The 13,126-nt window shown below is 33.9% G+C and overlaps 1 protein-coding gene across 11 annotated transcripts in view; it reads left to right on the plus strand.

Moving 5' to 3' along the window:
- The window catches only part of PHF14 (PHD finger protein 14), a 203,542-nt gene that overhangs the window by 139,520 nt on the left and 50,896 nt on the right, over positions 1-13,126 (plus strand). The window contains exon 18 of one of the 11 annotated variants that reach the window (XM_043462724.1): positions 1,501-2,180. The exons of the other annotated variants lie outside the window; for them this stretch is intronic. Within the exon in view, the coding sequence (XP_043318659.1) occupies positions 1,501-1,599 (99 nt within the window). The 3' untranslated portion in view covers positions 1,600-2,180. Of the gene's footprint in view, positions 1-1,500; positions 2,181-13,126 lie in introns of those variants that run through there. 11 annotated transcript variants of the gene reach the window in all.

Genomic DNA, 13,126 nt, shown 5'->3' on the forward strand with positions numbered 1-13,126 from the left:
ACCTTAAATTGTGGTGATCAGCATTTTAAGATTACTATGTGTTTTATTTAAAATGTGTGAGTGAATAGCTGTACTCCTGATGGTTTGACTCACTTGACAGATATATTGAATATATTTGAACTAAGACAATACAATTAGGTTAAACAAATTATTCTTCTTTAAATAGACAACAAAAGCTGACTGTCTATTGTAATATAAACTTCAAGCCATCTTTCCTAAATGCCACTTAAGTGCATTTGTTTTTCTTAGGGTGAATTAAAATTGACACTGAATTCCTGTCTGATTATGGAATCAAAAATACTCATTTTATTAGTTAAATGATTTACTCTAGCTTACCACAGATGCCATCTGTAAAAGTTTCTGTATTAAAAATTGCAGAAAAGCATTTGACTTTTGGGAAAAAAGCTCTTTATTGTTTTCTCAAATAATGAAATTTATTAAAATTTTACATATTTTATATATGATTACTAAAATAGAATATTGTGCATTTTATTTAATAATCAAGCCTTTTTACTCAAGGTTTTAAACTATATGATATCAAGAATAATTTTCCAGCTATTAAGACCCATATTTAAGATGGAGCACATTTAATATCAAAATATTTTATTACATGATTTAAAAATACTTTCTAGAAATTATATTTAAATGAAAAAATAGTGTACTGTAGATTTTAAATAGTCATCTTATGGGACTCTTTGTGATGTAATTTTTCTAAGTGTGTTTTTTGTTTGGGATTTTCTTCTACCCTCAGAAAGCAATTAGGAAAGCAATTTTTGAAAAAAATTTTATTGAATTTTATAAACAAGTCTTTTTGTAAACATTCTTTTAAAAATGTTTTATACTACTCTAATTATGTATTTAATTATGTAGTAAATCCAGAATGCCTTTGTTAAGTTATGTAGTAACTTCATTAATGAACATTGAAAATGCAAGGGGATATACTTCACATATGTTAGGAATATACAAAATGAATATTTTGTAAATGCAGTAGGCACATGCCAGTAGACGTTGAGTTGTTCCCATATTTTGTTTTTCCCCTCTGAGAGAATAAGATCTTTGGAATCTGAATGGAAATCTATTAGTAAGATACATTGTTAGAGAAGTTGCATTGTACTTGTACTCTGACCTGTGATTGAACGAAAACCAGATGTAAACAGCCAGCATTTTCAAAATTTCATCTAAATATGGTATCTCACTGCTGAATGTCACAGCAGTTTATTGTAAAAATTACAGCAGTGAAATGGATTTGTATTTTTATCATATCAAGATGAATATTGCATTCTTCTACTTTTTCCTATGAAAAATTAAGCAATATAATAATTAAGCTGAAAGTTGTGTTAGCGTTAGTTGCTCAGTCGTGTCCAAATCTATGGGAATTTCATGGACTTTAGCCTCTGTCCATGGAATTCGTCCACCAAGAATACTGGAGTGGGTTGCTTTCCCCTTCTCCAGGGGATCTTCCCGACCCAGGGATCGAACTGGCATCTCTTATGTTTGCAGCATTCACAGGAGGATTCTTTACTACTAGCACCACCAGGGAAGCCTAATTCATCCCTTTGGATACTTGTGTTAAATCAGCTCTGTTTTTGCTCACTTTGAAAACTTTCATTCCTGACCAGCAGGTAGTAAATTTCTGTTTACATTTTCTCTTGTAAGGTGTGGACTAGTATTGGGTTCCAAGAAGAAAACATTGATAGATAATGTCACGTTTACAATTCAGTAAATTGCTGCTGAAACTCTCAAATTAAGAAAGCAGTATATTAACATCTGTCAAGATGTTAGTATCATTTGGGGGCCTAAAAGAAATCCAGAATAAAAGTTAATACATTTTGCTTGGCCTTTATTCTCCTCTGTTGGCTTTGGTGGAATGATATTTTTTAGGTAATACTAGGTATATTTGCCATGTTCATATATTATAATGATATGAAAAGCTACGGTAGAAATAGTTATTGCCAGGAGAAAGGAATCAGTTGCCAATAAATTTAGGTGGGGGCAAGTGAATATAAAATTGTTAATTGCCATAAATACATATATATGATAGGATTATTAATCCAATAAGTCTTAACTTTATTATTATAATAATTGTATAAAGTATGGGTGTGTAGTTGAAAATGCATTGCACTTTAAACATTATTTCACTGCTAAAACATTGCCTCCAAATTTTGCATACTAGTAGAAGCTCTAAAATGCTGCCATGTATACTCTGAGCAGCATAATGTATTTATATGTGACTTTGTCTTTGAAGTATGGGTTTTTTTTCTGTAAGCTCTATGAGACCAAAAATCTTCTGTCACTAATCCTGCCTAGTGCTTTTAATTATAGAAATTACAGAAATGAAATTATGTAAACACAAAAGTCTTTAACAAGATTCATCATATCTCAATCCATGATATAAAGCTTTAGCTCATGAAAGATAAAATATACCTAAGTATATTAAATTAATAATATATAATTAATGATATTGATTTAATAACAATTTACCTAACAGAATGATTTTTAACTGAGATATAATTGACTTACATTATGTTAGTTTCAGATATACAACATAATGATTCAATATTTGTATATAAAATTACTTTTATTCTATCCAAACCCACAAAGTATGATATAAGACTGTCTCTGCCTTATCAGTCCTTATCTAGGTAGTCACTGCTGCTACTAAGTTGCTTTAGTCGTGTCCGACTCTTTGCGGCCCCATAGACTATAGCCTGCCAGGCGCTTTTGTCCGTGGGATTCTCCAAGCAAGAATACTGGAGGAGGGTGCCATTTCCTTCTCCAAGGGATCTTCCCGACCCAGGGATCGAACCCGGGTTTCCCTCATTGCAGGCAGATTCCTTACTGTCTGTGCTGCCAGGGAAGCCCATAGGTAATCACTAGTTTTCATGAAAAAATGACCAGCTACATGGGCTCAGATATAAACATGACATGTAACACACATGGAGAGACAAATCTATACACATACATACAAACACATGCACAAAACATTTTCTCCTACAGACTGTGCTTCAAAGTTACTTAACTAAGGCAGTAGTTATCTAAGACAATGTGACGTGTTTGTGTTCAGTGGGGCTAGTTCTTTCCTACCGATCACCAGCATTAGGTTTTTTCCCTTTTGCTTTGCTATGTTGTGAAAATACTGTTGCCGTTGAATGCTGTATGCCTGGAAAATCAATGTATTTTGTTCTTATTCCTCTGCCTTACCCATCTTTTATTTTTTCTTCCATCTATCTCCCTAGCCAAATACCTGGGTTCATCTTCAGGTTTTCTTCATCCTGTCCCAAATAGACAGTCACTTGCTTGTACAAGGACTAGCTTGTACATTTGCTAGTCACAGAATCTTGTACAGGTGTTTCCTAAAATATGTCTCCAGTTTTTCTTTACTCCTTTTCTCTACTGTTATTGCTTTTATTCTTAAATTAGTTGATGTGGTATTCACACGGACTGATTTGCGGATATTGAAAAATCCTTGCATCCCTAGGATAAATCCTACTTGATCATGCTACATGATCTTTTTACTGTATTGTTGCATTTGGTTTGCTAGTATTTTGTTGAGGAGTTTTGCATCAATGTTCATCAGTGATACTGGTCTGTAATTTTATTTTTTTGTGATATCTCTGTCCAATTTTGGTATCAGAGTAATGATGGCCTCCTAGAATGAGTTTGGGAGTGTTCCTTCCTCTGCAATTTTCTGAAAGAGTTTCAGAAGGATAGGTTAATTCTTCTTTAAATGTTTGATAGAATTCATCCCTGAAGCCATCAGGTCTAGGACTTTGTCTGTTGGGAGTTTTTTAATGGCAATTTCAATATCAGTATTTATGATTGGCCTGTTCATATTTTCTTTTCTATTTCTTCCTGGTTTAGTCTTAGGAGACTGTACCTTTATGAGAATTTGTCCATTTCTGCTAGGTTGTCCATTTTATTAGCATATAGTTGCTTTTTGTAGTCTCTTACAATCCTTTGTATTTCAGTGGTGTCCATTGTAACTTCTCCTTTTTCATTTCTAATTGTATTTATTTCAGCCCTCTCCCTCTTATTCCATGTTAATATAGGGCACAATTCACTAATCTCTCTTTTTTAGGGTATACTTGATATAGATCTCAACAACTGCTTTGTACTGAAACACCCCAAATGAGGATATTTTGATATGGTTAAATGAACATGAATAAAATCCTTTGAAAGAATATTTATAGAAGTGATATATATTCACAAGTGCCACTGAGAATTTAAATACACATCATATATTTTACAGTGACTGTGCCAGTTATGATTCTAGCTTTTGATCCCTGTTCATGCTGTGTTTTGTGAAAAGCCAAGGGATATACATGACAGATCATTACCTGAATACTACAAAATGAGCTGTCTTAGCTTGAGACTTCCATTTGGTTCACTCTTATTTCATCATTCTAGTACTCTTTTTAGTGGTAATAAGTTGAATTCATATGCATAAAAATCTCAACTAAATCCATATGGAAGATTTCCTGGAACTGCAAACTCATGACACAATAGCTCAGGCAAGTGTGGTACTTTTTGATAATCATTTGTGTTAGAAATCCCTGAGTAGGGAAGTATGCTTTTTTTCAATTTTTGTTTCATTTTCCTTTTTTTTTTGCATTGAGCAGCTAGAATTCTATAACTGAAATTCTTGTGTCAAAATGACATGTTGAATATTTATTAGCAAATAAAATAGTCATTGAGAATTTTGCTTCTTTAAGAACTGCACAGAACAATCTCTCCAAGGAGTATCTTGCCACAATACATTAAACAAGCACATTTAATTGAACCTGGTGATATTGGAAATTGAATGTCTGAGCTTTATGTATTATGAAGATTTATGAAAAATATAAAATTAAAATGAGTTATCCTTTAAAGTTCTTCTAAATTTGAATCATATAACTGACCCATAAAAGAGGACTTTTTAATATTTTTGCTATTCATTTGACCTCTGGGATTTTATCTGACATTAGGTTAGATTTTAAGTTTCTAAATTTAGCATGGTTGACAGATAAGTCATTTTCAGGTAAAACTTACACCACTTAACTGTCTTAATTCAGTATTCTTCTAGAATTTGTATGACATTAGTGGTTATAACAATATGTTTTATCAAATTTTCCTGAGTTTTGATTTTCCTTTTTACTGATACAGTTATGTGAAGTCTAGAGAAAAGTTGTTTACATAGTATCCTAAATTAGAATCACATAGAACAAATCTAGTAGTTTGTAGACTTACTAAAAATCTGAGAATTAAAACTGGTGTGGTTGTCCTTCATGATAATTAGAGTTAAATATTTAAACTTCAGATTTCGTCTTTGCTAGATTTCCACACTCTTTCAGTAGATCTTGTACCTTAACCTAGGCTAAATTCAGGCAGTTGCTGGTTACTCTAGAATTTTCTCTAGTAGGCATAATTGTGTAAATGTCTTTTAAGTCTTAATTTATAATAGAGTGCTCCAGATAATATTTGTATCAAGTACTTGAGACTAGTAGCAGTGTTTTGTGACTTCGATAAAAAGTAATAACCATGAACAATTCTAACTATAGTTGGTAAAAAGTGAAAGTGAAAGTTGTTCAGTCAGTCATCTCTGACTATTTGCAACCCCCTGAACTGTAGCCTGCCAGGTTCCTCTGTCCATGGAATTTTCCAGGCAAGAATATTGGAGTGGGTAGCCAATCCCTTCTCCATGGGATCTTCCAGATCCAGGGATCAAACCCAGGTATCCTGCATTGCAGGCAAATTCTTTACCCTCTGAGCCACCAGGGCATTAACAATCTTTGTTTTGCTGAAAAATGTTACTTGGTAAAAATATTACCTGAAGATAGGGTTCAGAAGCATGTCTAGGACAATCAAGTAAATCGCTTTTTGAGCCAGCAATAATGATCAATAAAAACTTCAGTTCATTATATAAACATTCAATTTAAACAAATAAAATGCACTACTTTTTTTTAAGCTCAATACCAACTGCAGTAGTGTGCTTTGTTTGAATTGAACATTTATGTACTGAACTGAACATTTTATTGGTCATTATTGCCTGCTCAAAAAAGTTGTTTACTTAAACTGTCTTAGACATGTTTCTGAACCCTATCTCCAGATAATATTTTTATCAAGTAACAATTTGCACCAAAACAGATTGTTTATGGTTATTCTTTATAACAGAATTGAAATCTGCACTGATCTGTTAATTCTGTAATCTAGGATAATTTTCATGTGAACTCTGTAGTACGCATGAATCACATTGGCATATCCCAATAAGTTATGGTCAGGTATTCCTTAAGAACCTTTTCAAAAATAGGATTTCTTTCCTCTGATAAAAATTGTTAGTTTTTATGGCATACATTTTTATATATCTCAGCATCATATTTACAGAGAAAGAAAATGATTGGAACCTCTAAAATACACAAATGTTTTCTCTCAATATTTTGAAAAATTGAAAAAACTAAATCACCTTTTAAGTTATGCGTTCTACAAACTGGGAAAACCAAGTCATTTTCTAATTTAGATGGTATGTGGGCTTGATATGTTTTCATAACATGCTGTGAACCCTGCTATGGAATACCGTATGATGAGAAACTGAATCAACCAAGATAAATAAAGTACAGCAGGGTGCCATATATAGAAGTATCATTTAGAGATCACTGACTTCATTCTATCCTTTGGTTTCAAGAAAATTTGTTTTTATTTTGGAGGAAAAGTTACCTACTAAAAATCTGGTGGCTAAGCTGAAGGATATTTCATTACCACTTTTAAAAAGTTAGTAAGAATATTTTTACCTTACTAGCCAGCATTTGTAACATTAATTTGGGGTTATATAATATACCAAGGAGGAATGCAGAATATATTAATTATGTAAACTTATTATTCTGGTATTCATATGTAATGTGAGTGTGAAAGACATTGTTCATTGCAAACTGATGGTGTTGATTGAATTAAGCAAGCCCATTCTCAGAGTTGTGAGAGGAACTAACTCCTAAATAATAGGAAAGCCTTAAATTCTAGTTTCAAAAAACAGAGATCATGTATTCTAGATGTACATATAGTTATATTTATATAGTTACTTTCTTCTAATTTAAGCATTTAGTTTTACCATTTCATCATTTTATATAATTACTTATTTCTTAACGAATTGTCTTTCTAACCTGTGTATTGTGGTTTCAGAAGTAACCTTTTGCATAAAACTTAGACTTCTTTAAATTTAAGCTTAGAGAATTAAGGGAAGCCTGGCATGCTGAAGTCCATGGGGTCACAAAGAGTCGGACATGACTGAGCGACTGAACTGACTGAAGAGAATTAAATGTATGAACTCTGATAGCTAATGAAATTGAGTTCTGATATCAAATATATTTAAGCATTCTAATCTTGATTTTCTGCTAGAATCCTATCAAGATTAAAAAGAAACTAAAAATTAGGGGATAGTGTGCTATGTTACATTTGCTATTTTACATTTTAACACTCATTTTTAAAAATTAAATTTATTTATTTTTAATTGAAGGATAATTGCTTTACAATATTGTATGGTTTCTGTGAAACATCAACATGAGTCAGCCATGGGCATACCTATGTCTCCTCCCTCTTGAACTTCCCTCCCACCTTCCTCCCCATCCCACACATCTAGGTTGTTACAGAGACCTGGTTTGAGGTCCTTGAGTCATACAGCAAATTCCCATTGGCTGTCTGTTTCACATATGGTAGTGCATATGTTTCCATGTTACTCTCTCCCTGTCTCCCACTGTCCCTGTCTCTCCCTGTCTCCCATGTCCCACTGTCTCCTTCCTCCCCACTACCCCGTATCCATAAGTCTGTTTTCTATGTCTGTGTCTCTGTTGCTGTATGTCTGTGTCTCTATTGCACATACCCTGAGGAAACCAAAGTTAACACACTCATTTTTGACATTGCTGAAATTAGAATGTGTATCTGTAAGTAGTTTGTTTCTTTAACTGATAAATTTTCTTTTTTCCATAAAAATTTGCCATGAGGTTTAGAGATATAAACTGAGTCATTGTTGAGTAAAAAAGTAGAGTAATTTAAAACGTACAGAAAGTTGAAGTATGCAGTGTGATGTAGAGATAAGAGCTTTATGAGCTTTTAAAAGAAGCAAACTGAGTTCAGATATTACTAATAACTGTTTACAATGTTTGTGACCTTCAGCAAGTTGCTTCACTTATGTGAGTTTCAGGTTGCTCATTTGTGAAAAGTTTAATGGCAATATTTAGAGTTTACTTTATCAAGGTGTATGTGGTCAGTAAATAACACGTCTTCTCATTCTTAAAAATAAGCAGTCATTTTAGCTGTGGAGAGAAGGGTTCAAAATCAGTGATAATGTTCTGATTTTTCAAATGTAAAATGTTTTTTTTTCTTTATTGTTCCATTTTGCCTTAAGCTTAACAGAAAACAGAAAAGTTGCAGTCTCATGGTACAGCAGGTTGCAACATAGTAAAAATACAATCCTGTTAACACAAAGGTTAGTCCTTTTGCAGAAGTTATTAATTAAATTTATCTAAAAGGCTTACCACACAAAGACTCTGCAGCTCCCGTGAGGCAGCAGCTGGTTAGCATTCCTGGTTAAAATTAACAGTTATCTTATTGTTTCCACACTAGGGCTAAACTCTTATTTTTCTAAATCTTTAACTATATTAACAATAGTTTCCACTGCACAACCTCAGCACATTAAGAGCAAAAACACAGCAAGCAAGCGTTGACCCAATAACCACTTTTAGAATAATATTTTTTGTGTTCTCTCATAGGGCTTCCTCACCCCCTAAAGGGCTCTGTGCCTATTAGGACCTTTTGTGTGATCAGGTTCCTTATGCTGTTTATGATTAAGGTGTTGTGAGCAGTCATGTGCTTTAGTATGCATTTGCCAAGCAGGCTAGAATGCCAGCAAAGGGGTCTAAATTGAAACACTCATTTCATCCTGGATAATCTTATAGGATACCACCGTCCAGGGGACATATTGATTAAAGTTCTAAGTTGATTCTGTTTGGAGAGAGATCGGGGAAGGCCTTCTACCTGTGTCACAGAAATTAGGGAGTAGTCTAATATAGCGAGCATCAGAAAGATATCATCTTTAAGGTGAGCACCAGGGCAGCTTTTCAAAATCTCTGAAGTCCTGATTTGCCTTGCTTGTCAGGTCTTCTCCTCATGACCTTGTCATGGGTGGGATCTCGTGTGCTGGCTCCCAGCAAAAAATCTTTCTTGTCTCAGAGTTCTACGCTAAATAGAGTAAGGTCATGTCTAAGACATAACTGATACAGGCAAGAGTTCCCTTTTAGGGAAAAGTATTTTTAACCAAAGACATGTTTTGTAAATAGGTGAAGAAATATTAAAGAAATTTTCCATAGACTGGAGGAATATTGTTTCCATGTCAAGGTCATGAAACCTATAAACTTGAAACTGAGATGAAAGTAAAAAGTAAATAAAATGTAAAAGTAGCACTACTGAAGATAGTTGTAAGATAACTTATGAATTTACTTTATCGAGGTGTATGTGGTTTGATAACAAAAGACTCATCAAGCCTAACAAATAGCTTTTAGAGAAATAAAGAAAGTGAAAATGTTAGTCGCTCAGTCATGTCTGACTCTTTACAAGCCTATGGACTGTGGCTCACCAGGCTCCTCTGTCCATGGGATTATCCAGTCAAGAATACTGGAGTGGGTTGCCATTTCCTTCTCCACTGGATCTTCCTGACCCAGGGGTCAAAGCTGGATCTCTCAAGTTTCAGGGAGATTCTTTACCATCTGAAGCATCAGGGACAGGCATATATCAGCAACATACCCTTTTTTCATATTGGAATACCTTTAAGGATGGAAATGTGGGGAGTTCTGGGCCAGCATTTTTACATTCCTTGTGGTACCTGGAAATTAAGGTTATTACCTTTTAGGGAAACTGTGTAAATACATTTAGAATTCCATAAAATGATTGTGTGCCTTCAATATGTCTCACAAACATTTGTGCCAAAAGAAAGCTTCCCATGAAGTAAATAGGTAATTTGTACTCACTCTCAGATGCTACTAATGCTTTTCTTTCAAAAAGGTAGAATCTTAATACATGCTTTATGTGTTTGAGTTAAAGGGCAATGGTCTATACATGTAAGTTCCTAAGAACCCTTTCTTGACACCTCATACCTTTCTCTCTCTGCCACATGCTCCCCTGATTCTCAGTGGAAGAAACCATTAGAATAGACATCCTTAATCATAGTATATAAATTTCTATATTTGTTTATCTTCATGTAACTTGAAAAGTTGAATATCTCTTCTGGGAATATCAAATATGCTATTCTTTTTAAAAAAATTCTTGAATTTCTGATTTTGATATTATAATTTGAGATTTTTCATCACTTGTCAATCTACCTAGCCCAAATTTCAGTGATTTCTCTTCAAAGTATAGCCTACAAATACCTGGATTAGTGTCATCTAAAGCACTGTTAGGGCTTCCGTGATAGCTCAGTTGGTAAAGAATTGGCTACCCACTCCAGTATTCTTGGGCTTCTCTTGTGACTCAGCTGGTAAAGAATCCACCTGCAATGTGGGAGACCTGGGTTGGATCCCTGGGTTGGGAAGATCCCCTGAAGATGGGAATGGGCTACCCATTCCAGTATTCTGGCCTGAAGAATTCTGTGTACTGCATGGGGTCACAAAGAGTCAGACACGACTGATCGACTTTCGCTTTCACTTTCAAAGTACTGTTAAATAGACAGTATGGAGGGCCCATGCAGATCTACTAAATCAATATTCCTGGAATGATGCCCAGTAATCAGCATTATTATAAGCACTACAGGTGATAATTATACTTACTAACGTTTAAGAACCTATGGGCAAAGAAGCTTCTTTGACCCTAATTTCTTTTAAATTCCTTACACACAGTTTTGTCTCTAACTGAAGTATTCACTTATTGTACCTACAGAATATCATTCATTCTTAGACTTGATTCTTCTCTAATGGGACTTTCTTTCAACCTGACAAGCAGGTTCAAGGTGGACTGAGTCAGGTTCAGTCCTGTAGTATCTCTGGTTTGCTAATATTCCCTTTCTTCTTTCCTCATTCTGGAATTGTCCAGCAGTATCTCAAAGATCTTCTCTGAGCGATAGGTTCTCTGTGTCCCCATCAGTCTCCCTGTTACTCAGCTTCATATGTTTTCTACTTTTATATAGCTGTTGATACTGTTGTACTTCTTTTTTACAAACTCCTTCCTTGCCTTCATGCTTCCCTGGTAGCTCAGACAGTAAAGAATCCATCTACAATGTGGGAGCACTGGGTTTGATCCCTCGGTTGGGAAGAGCCCCTGGAGGAAGGCATGGCAACCCACTCTAGTATTCTTGCCTTGGAGAATCCCCATGGACAGAGGAGCCTGGTGGGCTATAGCCCGTGGGGTCCCAAAGTCGGACATGACTGAGCGACTAAGCACACACATCTTTGCCTTCAGTGAACCTGTTTTCTTCCAGTTTTCTCCCTTTTATCAGACTTTTTTTTTTTTTTTGCCTTTTGATAAGCTTCTTTTGCCTGTTCTCACTGTCTTTTCTCACTCTGCAGGTGACAGCATCCATACCTAAGGGTCACTACCATACCAGTTTTGCTACAGGAATACCTGGGACTTAAGATTAATGATCTATCTACTTACTTTCTCTGAGTCAATGTTAATCAAGAGAGAGAAAATTTCTATCTTTTAAAATATTACCTTTTGGTCTAATAATTAAGACTAATAATAAATTTACATTACATTTACAAAAAATAAGTTTTATTTGGCCATTTCCATTATCCTATAGTCTCCATTTACTATGAAGCTTGAATAGTATATGCTTAACTAGAATACACAACAACTTGATCTCCAGGTGAAATATTAGTGTGAAGATATGATTAAATACTCTATAATTAAGGTGTCAGGCTCTATTTGAGTTTTGTTTAACTTTAAAGCTAGAGAGTAGTAATTCAAAATAGCAAATTTTTAGTGTAATAAAACTAATATATCCTTTATATAAATCTTGCTTTAAAAAATTCATGCTTCTTACTCTTTTTTTCTCCTTTTTTATTTTCTGACTCAACTTTTCTGGAGAAATTTGAAGTCAGAAAAAAAAATCACATATCTTATGTGTGTTTTTAAAAAAATTTTTAGAGATGTAATGCATGGTTATTATAGAATATTTGGAAAATTTAAAAAACATAAAGAAAAATATTAAAAATTACCTGCAGTTTATAGTACCTAAATGTAATTCCATTTCTGCGAATGTTTCTGTGGTATATTCTATCTAAACCTACTCCCTAAAAATTACAATTACACTGTACATTCTATTATATACTTTTTGCTTCTTGTAACTGCATTATATGACAATTTCCCATAGTGTTAAATACTCTTTTCTAATGAGATTTTTAAAGTATGGTACAATATTCTTTGCTCAGATAGACTCTTGGTGTAGTTTCTGGATCAAAAAAAAAATGAGCATTTTAAAAATAAGAAAGAACCCTACTAGTAATAATATTAGTAATTAACATTCATTGAGTACCTCTATGTGCCTAGCATTATGTAAGCACTTAAAATGTATAATCTCATTTAATCCTCACTATATGGTGTATTACTGGTTTTATGGTAGCTGCTATTTTTATCTCCTTTTTGTAGATTAAAAAAGATGAGGTTCAAAGAAGTTAAGTTTTACACAGCAAATATGTGGTATAACAGTGATTCAAACCCAGATCTGCCTGATTCAAAGCCTTGTTTTGGAAATTTGATTCTCTATTCCTTGTTGCAGGAGGTTCTCAAATTAGATTTTGTCCTGAAGCCACTTTAGATTTTCATCATATAGAAACTCAGTTAATTTTTCTTTTACAAGTAAACACTGCTAGTAATAGGAAAAGGAAAAGTGTTTGTTAAATAGGATCTGTTCCGATCTTTTTAATGAATAGGAGACTAAAGGTAATTCTTAAATAAATCAATTAAGGATGTTCCCCCTATAAGCTATTAAAAGATGGACTATAATTCCTCAAGGCCCTGTCTTTATAAAATTCAGTGAAATAAGTGTCTATGTTTAGGGAGCCGCCGCTTGACAACATAGATGATTTATGTTGTCCTGGCAGAATCTAATCCATTGTAGTTGGAGGGAGGTGAGGGAAGGGATCTAAAGTAAAAAAATTTTTACTAGGCACTA

Source organism: Cervus canadensis, chromosome 3 (genome assembly GCF_019320065.1).
Source record: "Cervus canadensis isolate Bull #8, Minnesota chromosome 3, ASM1932006v1, whole genome shotgun sequence".
Classification (NCBI taxonomy): Eukaryota; Metazoa; Chordata; class Mammalia; order Artiodactyla; family Cervidae; genus Cervus; species Cervus canadensis.